The 16,362-nt window shown below is 43.7% G+C and overlaps 1 protein-coding gene across 1 annotated transcript; it reads left to right on the top strand.

The window, feature by feature from the left end:
• The first annotated feature begins 5,222 nt into the window (after positions 1 to 5,222).
• OR4D11 (olfactory receptor family 4 subfamily D member 11) lies at positions 5,223 to 6,713 on the top strand. The gene is given in 2 exon segments (XM_079930075.1): positions 5,223 to 6,199; positions 6,202 to 6,713. Coding segments are annotated over 2 exon segments (921 nt in total). The 5' UTR covers positions 5,223 to 5,508; the 3' UTR covers positions 6,432 to 6,713.
• The last annotated feature ends 9,649 nt before the right edge of the window (positions 6,714 to 16,362 follow it).

Here is a 16,362-nt window from a genome sequence, read left to right as displayed (position 1 = left end):
TTATTTCCCTGACCAGGGATCAAACCTGGCCCGGCAGTGAGATCCCCAAGTCCTAACCACTGGACCCTCAGGAAATTCCCAAGCCTGTTTTATTAGAATGGGTTTACCTCGGCCTATTTCTAAAGCAGTTCTTGAGATCTTGAACTCGTTCTTGCCAAAAGCAAGGACAACAGCAAACTTATAAACAATAGTTCTCTGTTTTCTCTTCTTCCTTCCTGTTACAGACACACATACAGAGGGATTCTCATTTGTCCTCCCACCCTCCATCTTTACTTTCTTAGTTGTGCATGTATTTTGTGCAGGGAAGTGTACCCATTTTTCAGTTGCATTGGTGACTTGATTACTTTCATGACTAATTTCTGCACAGAACCTCGTGCATTTGGGTTACAAAGCCCATTCTCCTAACCACTACGGTAGACTGCCCCTGGAAATTCTTGATCGCAGCCGTTTTTCTTGCCACCACTAATAAGCCATCAGTTAACTGCCAAGAAACAGTTGAGGTTTACAATTAATTGAGGTTCAAATGTTGGTAAAAGCAATGGACGGAACACAGTCTTAGACTCGTCACAAGGTAATTGAGGGCAACGTTGTTTAAAACAATTGAGTATTACAACTCCAAAGGTTGGGGGGTCATAAACTGCGAATGTGGAATTAACAGATGCACACTACCATATATAAAATAGATTTAAAAAACAAGGATGTACTGTATAGCACCGGGAACTATATTCAATATCTTGTAATAACCTATAATGGAAAAGAATAGAAAAAATGAATATAGATATATACATACATACATATCTCCAAATCACTTTGCTATATACCTGAAACTAACACAATATTGTAAATCAACTATATTCCAATAAAAAAATTTATATATATATATATATATATATATATTTTTTTTTTTTTTTTTTTTTTTTTTTGGCCACACCACGCAGCACGTGGGATCTTAATTCCCCAACCAGGGATTTAACCCGGGGCCCCCGTCAGTAGCAGTGTGGAGTCCTAACCACTGGACCTCCAGGAAAGTCCTCCAAAATGTATATATTTTTTAAAAAGCTCTGTGGTGACCTAAATGAGAAGGAAATCTGAAAAGGAGGGGATGTGTACATACGTGTAGCTGATTCACTTTGTTGTACAGTATAAACTAACACAACATTGTAAAGCAACTATACTCCAACAAGAAACAATTTTTTAATTTAAAAATTTAAAAAAAGCTCCAAAGGTCTAGAAATCACCTAGATCAATGGATCCATTTAATATTGTTTAATATTGTGCAGAACTTGCCTACTTGCAAAGGGACTCAAGGCAGTGAAGGCTCCCATTTCACTCATGAAAAGACTGAACATCCTGGAGTTTACACGCCTTTAAAGATTCCACTATTGTTCCATGAAGGCCTCAGAGCTCAGATCTCCTAAGCTGGTATCTTTTCTCTGTGCCACAATACTTCCCACCATAGTCCAACATTAAAAAAAAAAAAGAAAGAAAGAAAAAGAAAAATCCTCTGTGCATTGTCTAAAAAACTTCATGTGTTCTGATCATTTTCTTTTAAAAATCTGTAAAAACCATTTACTCTGAAGAAAATAACTGGCCCTTTTTTTAAAAAAATAAATTTATTTATATATTTGTGGCTGCTTTGGTCTTCGTTGCTGCACGCGGGCTTTCTCTGGTTGTGGCGCGCAGGGGCTACTCTTCTTGTGGTGCATGGGCTTCTCATTGCGGTGGCTTCTCTTGTTGTGGAGCACGGGCTCTAGGCGCACGGGCTTCAGTAGTTGTGGCTCAAGGGCTCTAGAGCACAGGCTCAACAGTTGTGGCGCACGGGCTTAGTTGCTCCGTGGCATGTGGGATCTTCCCGGACCAGGGCTCAAACCCGTGTCCCCTACATTGGCAGGCGGATTCTTAACCACCGTGCCACCAGGGAAGTCCCTAACTGGCCCTTTTAAAAACTAAAAATATTTGAAAAGGATGAAATCTTCTGGGAGTTATTGATGGATTCATAGATCACTGGGAGTGAGCTAAGAAAATAAGCTTTGTGTTGCTTGGGCTTCAAAGGAAAGGGAATAGGAGGAAAGTTAGTAATATAGAAGTTCTGTTCTGATGGGAAAATGAAAAATAAAGTACAGTGGGATCCGGAGAGCTGAGTCATGAACAGCAGGATGAGAGGTTGGCTTCAATACAGACAGAATACAGAGGGAAGTTGTACAAAGAAATGTCAAAGGTGAACACAGCCCAGTGTTAGTGAAAACAATAGTGAAAAGGCTAAGCTCCAAGCCTATTTGCCCAAAGAGATTGGGTGCTTTAAAGGGAGAGTGAGGGGGACAAGCTGGGGCTCAGTAGAGCCAGAAAAGTGAAAAATTGCAAAGAGTTAGTGTCAGTGCGATTAGGCTGGTTGTGTCTGGGAGCTGGAAGTAATCCCCCCACGGAGACTGGGAGACAGAGGCCCCTTCCTTCCTGTTGATCATAGTTAGAGGAAAGGCTCTCAGTCCTTGAGAGAGACACTTGTTAGTCACAAGATATACATATTCACAATTACAAGGCCTTTCCCATACATGCTCTAAGTAAAGGAGGTCAGCGGCCTATCTCAGATGTTGGCTGGAACAAACAGTAAATTCACCTGGCGGCTTTGTGCTTTCCCAGGAAGGCGTTTTAATGGGGGTTTGGGGTCATCCTAAGGACACAGCCTTGCGCTGCCAGAGGCCATGCTACAGTCTGGTCACCTCTTGGTGCAGGTCTGGACAGAGTCATTAGGTGCCGAGATTCTGCAGTTCTCAGGGGCACAAGGAAACTTTGGGGTGATGGAGATGTTCCTTATCCTAATTGTGGTGATGGCTTCATGGGTGTACACGTATGTCAAATCTCATCAAATTTACCTCCAAATGTGTGCAGTTCATTGTATGGAAGCTGCACCGCAACAAAGCCGATTAAAAAAAAAAAAAGCTACAAAAGACAGTTTTGTTTTAAGCAGTTGGCAAAATCACAATAGCCTGATGCCTGTCAACACCCGAACTGGAATTTATTCTAAATGTTTTCTTTAAAACAGGGTGGGAAACAGGAGAAAAGCATCAAGTAGGATTTATAGGAAAGGAATCTTGGTAATAAAAGTTTTTAAAAAATTGTGCTCCTGGGCTTCCCTGGTGGCGCAGTGGTTGAGAGTCCGCCTGCCGATGCAGGAGACACGGGTTCGTGCTCCGGTCTGGGAAGATCCCACCTGCCGCGGAGCGGCTGGGCCCGTGAGCCATGGCCACTGAGCCTGCGCGTCCGGAGCCTGTGCTCCGCATCGGGAGAGGCCACAACAGTGAGAGGCCCACGTACCGCAAAATAACAAAACAAAAAAATTGTGCTCCTTTGCAAACTAGAAATGTGCTAAATTGTTTTATCCTTTGGCATACTTTTGTTTGTTTGTTTTTAGAGTAACGGATTTTACTACTTAGAGCAGTTTTAGGTTTACATAAAAATTAGAACGTACAGAGTGCCCCCTCTCCCCACTGCCACCCCAGTTTCCCTTATTAGGAATGCATTTATTATTAATTCATCTTGCATTAGTGTGCTACGTTAGGTAACAATTGAGGAACCAATATTGATACATGATTATTAACTGCAGTCCATAGTTTGCATGAGGTCTCACTCTTAGCACTGTACATTCTATGGGTTTTAGTAAATACATAATGTTACGTATCCACAGTCAGAGTATCATATAGAATAGTTTCAATGCCCTAAAAATCCCCTGTGTCTCACCTATTCATCCCTCCCCACCTCCACACCCAGCCCCCGGCAACCGTTAATGTTTTCATTATAATTTTATCCTTTCCAGAACGTCATATAGTTGGGATCGTACAGTATGGACATTTTCAGATCAACTTCTCTCACTTAGTAATGTAACTAAAGTTTCCTCTATGTCTTTTCTTGGCTTGAGAGCTCAGTTCCTTTTATCACTGAATAATATCCCATTGTATGAAACGTACCTGCTTTTGAAATGCTAGATTTGATAATAGTTGCAATTATTTCAAAGAATCATATTCTATAAGAAAAGAATAAAAAAGTGTATTTTCGTCAGCATTTCTGAAATAATGTGTATAAAAGATTGCAAAATGTTAACTGTGCTATACGCAGCGGAAATGTGGTCTGTGCCGACCTCAGTTTAAGTGAATTAAACAAGTTTCTTTAAGCTTCACAATCCTGTAAAACAAACATGATTATACGCATTTTTACTGATGATAAACTGAGGCTCAGAGCTGCCTACCAATTAAGTGACAGAGTCTATCAAATTCAGGTCTGCTGCATAGAGAAGAGATTTGTGGCTGCCAGGGCTTTGGGGAGGGGGTATGGAGTGGGAGTGTGGGATTAGCAGATGCAGACTATTATATATAGAATGTAAACAGCAAGGTCCCACTGTATACCACAGGGAACTATATTCAATATCCTGTGATAAACCATAATGGATAAGAATATGAAAAAGCATATATATATATATATACATGTTTAACTGAGTCACTTTACTGTATAGCAGAAATTAACACAACAGTGTAAATCAACTATACTTCAATAAACTTTTAAAACACACACACACAAATTCAGTTCTGCTGATACTAACATCTTTGCTCTTTGTGCAAAACTAAAACCTTTACAAATACTGAGGCGGCAAGGAGGGACGTACAAATGTAAGTGATGAAAGGAAGGGAGCCTGAGAAAGGAAAACCATTTGTCCAGTGTCCTGGAGGGTGAAGTTCTTGCCAAGAGCATTATGGAGAGCAGGGACTATAGCTATCAGTTACCAAGTCCCAATCTTGGGCCAGGGAAATCAGAGGAAAACAAGACACCAAAAGAAGGGAGACTGGAAAAAAAAAACAGAAAGAAGAAGAAAGAAACAGTGATTTACTCAATTAAATTGTCTTAGCTGCTGCAAAGCTATTTATCCTAGGGAGACAGTAAACCGTAAACTGGTTTTTTGGCCTTAATTTAGAACTGGTCACCGGTATCATGAAAATCTGGTCGGACTATGCCAAGCAGATGGTCTCCTGTGGAAGAAGATGAGAGAAGAAACTGTAAGCCTCCATTAGAGCCACAGACCGTGTTTTATATTTTTCCCCTGCGTGTGTTTCCCACTTCCTAACAATGAGATACATGAGTGTGCATGAAAACAAAAGCAAAACTAGTCTCTTCACTTCTCAGAGCATTCAGTGACTTTTTAAGAGGCATATAGAATCTACAAAATGATAAGCCTGTAAAATTTTTAATAAGAATTTAATAACGTACTGATTTAGGAGCTTCAGTTAATTACACCCGTTGGAAACCCACGCTCTGGTTTGCTCTGAGAGAACTCAGAAAATGCCATCTACTAGAGATAGAATTGTAGGCATCCCTGCCCCAAAGAAAAATAATCATAAAAATAACCCCCAAGGCAGCCTGGTCATATAACTCCCACTCCTTTTGTTTCTAATGATACCTTTTCTATATTCTATTTTCTGTTTTCTCTCCAGGTAATTGAAGAAGAAGAAGATACATGACCCGATGGAGCAGGGAAATTACACCAGGGTGAAAGAATTCATTTTTCAAGGACTGACCCAGCCCCAAGAGCTGAGCCTGGTCTTATTTCTTCTGTTATCCTTGGTGGACACAGCTACCGTGATGGGAAACCTCCTCGTCATTGTCACTGTGACCTGTGAGTCTCGCCTTCACACCTCCATGTACTTCCTGCTCTGCAATCTCTCTGTCTTGGACATCTGCTTCTCCTCCATCACTGTTCCGAAGGTCCTAGTAAACCTTCTTACAACGAGAAAGACCATCTCCTTCAATGGTCGCACCACACAGATGTTTTTCTTCCACCTCCTCGGTGGGGCAGATGTTTTCTGTCTCTCTGTGATGGCCTTTGACCGCTACATGGCCATCTCCAAGCCCCTGCGCTATGTGACTATCATGAGTAGGGGGCGATGCACTGCCCTCATTGTGGCCTCCTGGGTGGGAGGCTTCGTCCACTCCATCGTGCAGATTTCCCTCTTACTCCCACTCCCCTTCTGTGGACCTAATGTTGTGGATGGTTTCTACTGCGATGTTCCCCAGGTCCTCAAACTCACCTGCACCGACACCTTTGCCCTTGAGGTCTTAATGATTTCCAATAATGGCTTGATCTTTACACTGTGGTTCATCTTGCTTGTGTCCTACACAGTCATCTTGACAATGCTGATGTCTCACACTGGGGAGAAGCCATCTCCACTTGCACAGCCCACATCATGGTGGTGACCTTGCACTTTGTGCCCTGCATCTACGTCTACGCCTGGCCCTTCATTGCCCTCCCCATGGACAGAGCTGTCTCCATTACCGTCACTGTCATCATTCCTGTCCTGAACCCCATGATCTACACCCTGAGGAACCAGGAGATGAAGTCAGCCATGAAAAGACTGAAGAGGAGATTTGGGCCTTACAAAAAGAAATAGATGCCATAGGGGACTTCCCTAGTGGTTAAGAATCCACCTGCCGGGCTTCCCTGGTGGCGCAGTGGTTGAGAATCTGCCTGCTAATGCGGGGGACACGGGTTCGAGCCCTGGTCTGGGAAGATCCCACGTGCCGCGGAGCAATGAGGCCCGTGAGCCACAACTACTGAGCCTGCGCGTCTGGAGTCTGTGCTCCGCGACAAGAGAGGCCGCGATAGTGAGAGGCCCGCGCACCGCGATGAAGAGTGGCCCCCGCTTGCCACAACTAGAGAAAGCCCTCGCACAGAAACGAAGACCCAACACAGCCAAAAATAAATAAATAAGACCCCAAGATCACTATTTAAAAAAAAAGAATCCACCTGCCAATGCAGGGAACACAGGTTTGAGCCTTGGTCCGGGAAGATCCCACATGCCCCAGAGCAACTAAGCCCACCACGGGCCACAACTACTGAAGCCCGTATGCCTAGAGCCCGTGCTCCGCAACAAGAGAAGCCACCGCAATGAGAAGCCCGCGCACCGCAACGAAGAGGAGACCCCACTCTCCATAACTAGAGAAAGCCCGTGCACAGCAACGAGGGCCCAATGCAGCCAACAATAAATAAATTTATTTTTAAAAAAAGAAATAGATGCCGTGAAGTCCAGATTGGAAGAGTCAGAATTGAAAAGTATTTTCTCACAACACAATAGAAAACCCCAATCAACAGCCCATCGTGAGGCCAGAGTCTTCCCTTTGCCCTACAGCAGAACCCTCTAATAAGGATGGTCTGAAATAACCGTCTCGTGGCGTGGTTGTCAGCAACTTAGAGTCTCAGGTCTGTAACTTGTCAGCTCTGAAAGGGACTCTAAAGCTTATATCACTCGAACACCTCACTTTACAGGTGAGGAAATGAAGTCTGAGAGAAGATTACCTCTCAGTTCTTGAGTTGTGGCTGTACCATGTGTGCAGCCCAAGCAATAATTAGTAAAACGATCTCCAGGGACCAGGAGTCCAGGCTATAAAATCCAGCCACCCCTCCCTTTGTGGAAATTTTCCATTGCCCACCGTGGAAGATATGAGTTCTGTTTTTCTAAGGAAGCCTTTGGGTTTCCCTTACAGAAGCTGAGATAACGTTCATATTTTTTCAAAGTTTTCATAGCTAATAAATGGCTCGGGCAAGGCTAGATCTGAGATCTCTGACCATCAGCTAAATGCATGTCTGACTACTCCTGTTGCCTCAGGCAGGATTTGAGGGCATCAAGCTCGTCTATAAAAATTTATCCTCTATTGTAATGTCACGAAAGACATTTTGTTGTCATTATCTGACCGAGGAGTACATATGATAAGGCTTCTGTACCTCTAAGAATTTCAGCATCATTTTCCTGCCATTTATTCTGGGCCAGCCCTCAAGGGAGAAAGGAACCCTATCCTGTCTGCTTCGCTAGAATGAGCCTGAGTCACAGGTTCACAAGAAGCAAAGGCTTAAGAATAAACTGACTTTCCATTATTCAGGGACTGATTGTCTAGAAGATTACAAATCAGCCCATTCTAAATTCTTCCTCGTTCCTCTTTCTAGCATTTTCTTTAGAGCCTCCGCATTAAGGGAATAGAAACGATAAATAAATAAATTCCAGCGGGTCTCCTGGCAACCTATTATTTTTGTCGAGTAAATAGATGAAAACTGTAGTCAACTAAAATTTGGACTGGAAGTACTGATTGGCCTGTTATATCCCAGTCTAATCTCCCAGCCATGTCTGATGGACAGATGTAAGGGAAGTAAAGAGCCATTTGCACAGAGGGATTCAGGAGGGAAACACAAACAAGGGAAACTTGCTCCAAAATCCAGCCCCTCCCAACCAGCTCTGTCACTGCCTACTGCTGCTCCCTTGGTGTTGCCCTGAAATTCCTGTTCGCGGGATATTTCATAAATTAGACACAGTTCATGGGGTTCAAGCTAGATACAACGCGACTGAAAGCACACAACTCCCGCCAGCACTTGAACCCTGCCAAAACTCAGATTGGGTCTTGAACCCACTATCTTTTTTTTTTTTTTTTTTTTTTGGCGGTACGCGGGCTTCCCACTGCTGTGGCCTCTCCCGTTGCGGAGCACAGGCTCCAGACGCGAACCCGCTATCTTGTAATTGAGATCACACACCTGGCTTCAGGACCTGCTGAAGTTCAGGTTCTTTATGTCTCAGCGCAGAAAGAATTCAGTGAGAGGCAAAGTGATAGGTAAGAAGTGGATTTACTTCGAGAAATATACACTCCATAGACAGAGTGTGGGCCATCTCAGAAGGCGAGAGGACCCAAATATGGGGTCGCTAGTTTTTACGGGCTGGGTAACGTTTTTTTCTTTTTTTTTTTTTTTTTTGGCCTTGGCATGCAGGATCTTAGTTCCCTGACCAGGGATCAAACCCATGCCCCCTGCAGTGGAAGCATGGAATCCTAATCACTGGACCACCAGGCTGGGTAATTTCAAAGGCTAATGAGTGGGAGGGGTTTTCTAACTGTTTTGGGGAAGGGGCGGGGACTTCCAGGAATTGGGCCACCGCCCACTTTTTGGCCTTTCCTGGTTGGCCTCAGAACTGTCACGGTGCCTGTGGGCATGTCAGTTAGATGCTAATATATTACAATGAGCATATAATGGGGCTCAAGGTCCACTGGAAGTCAAATCTCTAAATCCATTCTCAGTATTACCTCACTAGGGATTAATTTCAGGTGGTCTACTGGCGCAGCCAAAGGCACCAGGTGTCATCCCAGAGTGGAAGAGATGTAGGACAGGAAAGCTGCAGCGGGTGCATGTGAGGGAGGTAAGTCCAAGTCCGGGGTGTAAAGGTAGCCCAGAGACCCAGGTACAGAAGGGTGGAACGCTTCAGCCAGGTGGCAGGGGCAACACAAGGCAGACGCTATTGACGAAATTCACATTTGCTCATGTCTGATCCTGGACTCATGGATGCTTTACTAAAGTTGGAAGATCTTTTAAAAATCTACATTTGCTTCTTTGGGGGTGGGTGTTACTTCCTACCTAGAATTAAAATCATTCACCACACTTTTGACTTCAGCCTTGAATTTTGTACCTAATTACCCATGTAACAAAAACGTCAAAAACAATTCAAGGTTCCCTTGGAACCAAAGAATACAGAATCATATTCTGCCATAACTAGTATGTTCCTTTATCAACAGTAGCAGCTACTTTCTTCCTTGTGAATCATTTTTTATTACCAAAAAACAAAACCAAAAAACTTCCCTTCCACATACGGTTTTTCGTTTTTTAGCGGTACGCGGGTATCTCACTGTTGTGGCCTCTCCCGTTGCGGAGCACAGGCTCTGCTGCTCAGCTGTTCTATGGCATGTGGATTCTTCCCTGACCGGGGCGCGAACCTGTGTCTCGTCCAGCGGCAGGCGGACTCTCAACCACTGCGCCACCAGGTAAGCCCTCGCATACCTCTTTTAGCACTTAATCTTTACTTTCTAGAGGCAAATAGTGAATTGAGGATTCACAAGAGACTAGTTCCAGGAAAAAAAAAATAGACACACACATGTATACACACTTTTTACTTTGAGACTATCCCAGGATACACACACATACATACACAAACACACGCACAAACACACACACACTTACTTTTAAGAGACAATTAATTGATTACTGGGTTCCTAAAAGACCACAGTACTTTGGAGAGAAGCAGTATACATTAAAATCGATTTCCCATGAAAATGTGTTCCTTCTCCTTCCATGTAATGAGAACGTGTTGCTTGACAACAATCTTTTAACATATGGATTCTAACACAGGGTATTTGCGTTTTGGCTAAATGTTCAACATCTCCCACCTTGGGAGATGTTGGGAAGCTGTATTTCAAAGAACCTCTTAAATCTAGGAACAGTGTCTACAGAGCAAAATGTTTCATAATGTCTTCTCACCACTAGAGGGACCTATTCCTTTTCCATGATTCTCCCTTTGGCAGACGTTTAAGAATTTAACTGAGATTTTTATTTCCAAAGACGAAGCCTCAAAACCTATGTCGAATGAAAAAAAAAGAAAAGAAAAAAACACAACCTAAAAGTGGAGAATTATGTTTTATTCAGCGGACTTACCGAGGACTTAAGCCTGAGATACAGCCGCTCAGATAGCTCTGAGGGACTGTTCTGAAGAGGTAAGAGAGAGCCATGGTATATTGGAGTTTTTGCAAAAAAACAAAACAAAAACAAAAAAACATAGTCAAACATCAAAAGAGTACTGGTGATTAAAGAAATAGACATCTCAATTAATGAATTTAGCCCCTTTCTATGTATGAGAAAATGCAAGAGTCTGGGCTTACTGAAATCATTCCTTTGATCTGCACCTTAATTGTCTAGGGCCAGTGTGTGACCTTGGGCCATTACGTAACTTCTCTGTGCTTCCTCTTAGTCCTTTGTAAAATGGGTTAGATAATAATGACTATTCAAGATTTCCGCTATTATTGTTCTACATAGTGATCCACCCCAAAACCAATGACCAAGGAATTCCACTACGGTATCGTCTGTAAGACTGAATACAATTTAATCGCTCATCAAAAAGCACAGACTAAAGAATTAGGATATATCCAAACACCGGAAGTGAAAAGATGAGTGAAGGCTTAAGAAGGAAATAGAAGGATTTCTAGAATATTTTTGGGGTGGAGCAGTACCTCTGGCAACGCTACCTTTGTACACTAATCATAAGTGATTTATAAAGAAAAAGTACAGTTATACTGCTGATCCGGGCCCCCAGATTCAGCTGTTGGCTGGAACAAACAGTAAATGGGGCTGGGGCGGCGGCAGCATTCAGTTTTCTCAGGCTGACACTTTCACTGAAACTAGAGTCACTTTAGGGATGCAGTCTTGAGCTGCTAAAAACTATATTAGTGCTAACTGTTTTTTCAAGTCTTATAGGCCGCCTAGTTGAGAGGAGGGCTCAGAGGAGCCCAGCTAGAGTTTAGTCAAAGGAAAATTCTTTGCCGGAGGGAAACAGCACCGTAAAACACGTGGGGCTGTTTGAATTCTCCACCATGAGCATATAATTTTTCAAAAAGTTTTTTTAATTTAAATAGAAGTACGAGGTCAGTGGACTTGGAAGTAATCAACAAAGGAGAGAGGTGACCTTCGGGATAACCCCTAACTGAGTGGTGGCAGCAACACTGAAAGATGGCAAAGCAGGGTTTAGAAGGAGCGGGATCCGGACACCTACCCAGGCACCTGGAGGCGGAACTGCGAGGGTGGGGGCGTAGTCGGGAGCGCGCAGGCGCAGAGACGCGCGATGACCTGAGCAGGGCGGGGCCGCTTGCACCTCCCTAGTGACGCCACGAGGGGGCAGCCTTGATGGCCGATGTGCGCGGGCACCTCTGGAGCCTAGCCTGCACTTCGGGGCGCAGCGCGGAGCCCGGTTGGAAACGGCGGCGTCTCGCACTTCCTGGAGTAAAACTCAAGTTCCGGCTGGCAAAAAGAAACGTTAAAATATCCCTGAAAAAGGTTAAATCCGTGCTGTGGTTCCACTGGGGCTCGAACCCAGGACCTTCTGCGTGTAAAGCAGACGTGATAACCGCTACACTATGGAACCTCCCGCTGCACTTTCGCGCCAGGATACAATAAAGACATTTTATTCATACAAAGACTTTTCTCCCGATGTGTAATGAAGTTGAGAGTTGATGCCTGGCGATCGCTCGCGAGAAGAAACTTTCAAACAGATTTCAGACTTTCAAGCGCAATGCCCATCCACGCTTCTCCTTGGCGACGCGGGCTTCCCAGTTTGTCCGAGAAAGAAAGCGTGACCCGACGTGCCGGCGACCGTCCCCCAGACAGACGCCGCTCCTGCCTTGATGTAAGCAACGCGGAAGATTTTTGACTCGTCGGGCTCTGTGGCGCAATGGATAGCGCATTGGACTTCTAGATTAGATGGAGGCATTCAAAGGTTGTGGGTTCGAGTCCCACCAGAGTCGCTTTTGTTTTAATAAGGAAAGCGCTAGGAGGAAGACACATTACCTACTATTTCCGAGGAGACTCGCCCACTTTGAAAAGGAGCCCATTCCAGTACCCTGTGGTGTCCTCAGACGTGAATGTGTTAGGAATCCTGCTACTTGAGTCTTCATCGCTTTCGTGTGGCTCGTTTCTGGTGACTGGACATGAGGAAATCACAGGATGTGATGAAAGTTAGCGAGTTTCCCATTCCCCCCCATCCCCGTATTGTTCTTTTACATAAGGCATAAAATTTTTAAATTGTTGTGCAACTTTTCGTAGCTCAGTATTAGTCAGGTTATGTAAAAATAAGGATGAGTTTGGCGGATACCAGAATGGCCGAGTGGTTAAGGCGTTGGACTTAAGATCCAATGGATTTATATCCTCGTGGGTTCGAACCCCACTTCTGGTACAAGTCCGTTTGGTTTTCTGAACATGACATGCGTCATTTTTTCCGAATTCCTGAGGACTTAATCTGAAAGATTATAGCAGACTTGGAAACTGTAGCAATAGCTTCAGAACCGACGGTTTGGAAGGTGAAAAGTAAACGTCTGCGTGAAACTATACTACTTTGTAGGGGAGGGGGCGAGGGGTACATTACGCAGTAAAAACGTTCCCTTTTTGAAATAGAGATTATCTAAGATCATGCTATGTGCCAAATACCGTTCTAAACGCTGAGGTTGTGGGAATGCAAAGATTTGAAAGAAAAGAAAGTAAACCAAACAGAAAATAACATTAAGAAAAGAAAAAAAAATAGAAGGTCCTTAACCGACAAGGTTTTTGTCCAGAAGCACTTACAGGACAGAGGGACAGAGGGAAGAGGTGGTTCATGAACAGGAGGATTTCAGATGGCGATGAGCTCTTACAAAGAATTAAGTGGAGTGGCACGACAGAGTGGCATAGAACTTTTTCAGGACAAACTTATTCCATTTGATTATGGAAATCATTCACCTTGACAGGAATGTTCTCCCCTCTCTCTACCAAACAAAAACTTCCAAGGACCAGTTCTGCCCCCTCCTCCTCCACGAAAAGCCTTCCCTGACCCCTGGCCCTCAGTCAACTGTCCATTCATTCATTCAGCAGTTTTTGAGAGCTTGCTTGGAGAACAGTGGAGATGCACAGAGAAGTCCTGTCCTCACAGCAGAAACATTCTAGGAGGAAAGACAGACCATTAAACAGGTGTTGAAGGGAGGTTGTGGTGGGAGCAGCAATACGGACAGTCTCAGAGTCCTCGGGACCCAACCCCCTCTGGAGAGGATCAAGCAGAGATCTCTGCGGCAAGTTCTGATCCCTGTCTTTAAGGATCAGAGGGAACTTCCCAAACCAAAGAACTTAGAAAGTGGGAAGAGGGGACATTTCAAGATGGCGGACGGAGGGATGGAGGGGTGGTGCGTAGGAAAAAAAAAACAGGATAATTTCTTAAATGAAATTACACACAGCTCCAGTTAACTGTCTCTACGCTAAGCAGCCCAGTTCCACACCATTAACACTTGATTATACACAGTTTGAGACTTTTGTTCTCAGGGTTCGATGCCTGTCAATCTAGTCTGCCTTAGGGGAACAGGAAACAAATCTTCACCCTCTCCTGCGTTACATTCAAAGCTGAGTACAGAACTGTTGTAGGAAGCTGAGGTTCGACCAAAGGCTCACTAACTCCCCCAGAGGATTGGCTTCATCTTACAGGCAATTTTTTTTTTTCCGGGGGGGAGAATCTTTTTATTTTTCTTGGCTAAATCCAGCCATGTCATATGATTCTTAGGGATCTACATCTTCATTTGTGAAAAGCGCACCTAATTCACTGGTGATTTTTCAATACCAGTGTAGGGGAGCAAAATTTACCACCCCAAAATGTCTCTCTGGCATGCGGATTGTTTAGAGCTGAAAACAATCAAGGCCCAAAAGACTCAGGAAGAAAGTTTGACTTTGGACTTTCTCCCTAACTGCCTAAAGAATGTAGATGAAGGATCTGTTCCAGGAAAGGAATTATCACCATAGATTACTATAGTACGAACCAGGTGGGTAGACAGGGAGAAACCTAGCAAAGTCTAAAAGTGTTAACATTCCTCTCTGTGTCCCATGGTCTCTGCATGGCCCAGCAAACCGTGTTTACCAAACATTTGCTTTTCCATATTCATGCCAATTCCTTCTTCCCCTTTGAGGTTCCAAATCACTATCCCCAACATCCTCTTTTGGCTTCAGCTGAAGATAATATTTAAGGTGAGGTTGTCAGACATTTCGGCAAGTTACTTAATTTTCCTAGGTCCCTTCCATGTACACATATTATTAAACTTTTGTTTAGTTTTCTTCTGTTAATCTGTCTTGTCAATTTAATTCTTAGACCAGCCAGAACTAAGAAGGATAGAGGGAAAAAGTCCTTCCTCCCCAACACCAGATACTCCCCTCCAAAACCCTGAAGCATGGAGGATGCCTCTACTGGGAAGGAAATTTGCTTTTCACCTTCCTTTGCTGGGATCTGTAGAAAACACAGGATCAGGGATGCTTTGATCTAAAGGGCTGCCTACGTGATCTCAGAAGGATGGAATAATCTAACTGACAATGTTTTTCTTCTTCATTTATTTTATTATTGAAAACAATACATGCTTTTTTAATGCAATAATACAGATGTACGTAAAGGAAACAGTGAGAGACTCTTCTCACACGCTTCATTGCCGTTCCTCAAAAGGTGGTCATTTTTATCAGATTGTTTTCTACCCTTAAACATCTCTTATGTACATGCAAGCAACAAATATACAAATATATATAATTAATTATATATACAATTACAGGATATATATTCATATACACATCGTTTGACTTTTCCACAAATATTATATCATACGTGTGGTTTAGCACCTTCTGTCATTTTTGTTTAACATAACGTGACTATCTTTCCCTAGTGGATTACTTTTTAAACTTTGTTCATAGTTCCTGAGGTTACCAACCGGAGCCGGAACCGAGCTCAGTTTCAGCTGATCTCACTCAAAAGTCAGTGTTCGAGAGACACAAGGGTTGGTGCTTTATTCAGGAAGCCGGCAACCTGGGAAGATAGCAAACTAGTGTCCCCCAAACCATCTCCAAGTTGCCAGTTAGAGGGAAAAGGGTTTTATAGGGAAAAACCAGGAAGTTGCAGGGGTGTGCGGGCTATGTGCAGAACAGCACAGACAGCTCCGATAATCATCTCAAAATGATTCATGCAGTGGTCTGGTCGGAATCACCCCGTTTTAAGCACAGTTAATCTTCAACTCCAGGGTCGGTTTGGTTCCACTTCCTTGAGGCGAATTTCTGGAAGTATGCAAGTCATAGATTCAGTACTGCCCAAGATGGAGCAGTTTGTGTCGAGGCTACGGTCTGGTCATCATGCAGTTAGATTTTCCCTCTGGTGGTGGTTTTAGTATCTGCAAAACAACTCAGGAATGTGCATCAGACACTGTTGTCTATGTCCTTCAGGAAAGAACTAAAGATTCTGTGACTCCTATAGGGCTGACCTGTTTACATTGTTACCAGTTCTCCTCGCCCAACTGCTAGCTTTTGTTACTATATGTTCACATTCTTCCAATCCTTACCTCTTGAGCTAGCTTTTTCTGACTCTTGGGAGGCCTGGGAGACTAAAGCTTTTCTACAAACAAGAGGCAGGTGGAGCACACTAGGTGGAGTTCGGGGTCTCTGTCTCAGGAAGGCCCCCTAGGGTCCTGCTCGGTTACACGGATATATTTCTCCATAAAAGACTGCAGACGTCATCCTTCCCCAACAGAGTTCAGAGTGTCTCTGAAATCCGAAGGCAGCTAAAATGGTTATGAGGCTCTACCCCATAGGATTCCTTTCCCTTCCCTTTCAAGGGATCTTATCCAGTGCCTCAATGAATAACATGGCAATGAAGAAACAGGAGTAATGAAAAAATGCGCCTATTAGTGACAACTGAAAAAACACACAACCTAAAACTTGAGAGTTTCGTTTTATTCAGGGACCTTACTGAAGACTATAGCCAG

The sequence above is a fragment of the Stenella coeruleoalba genome, assembly GCF_951394435.1.
Source record: "Stenella coeruleoalba genome assembly, chromosome: 8".
In the NCBI taxonomy this organism is placed as follows: domain Eukaryota; kingdom Metazoa; phylum Chordata; class Mammalia; order Artiodactyla; family Delphinidae; genus Stenella; species Stenella coeruleoalba.
The sequence above is the reverse complement of the archived record's forward strand: the minus strand, read 5'-3'. Positions and strand labels throughout refer to the sequence as shown.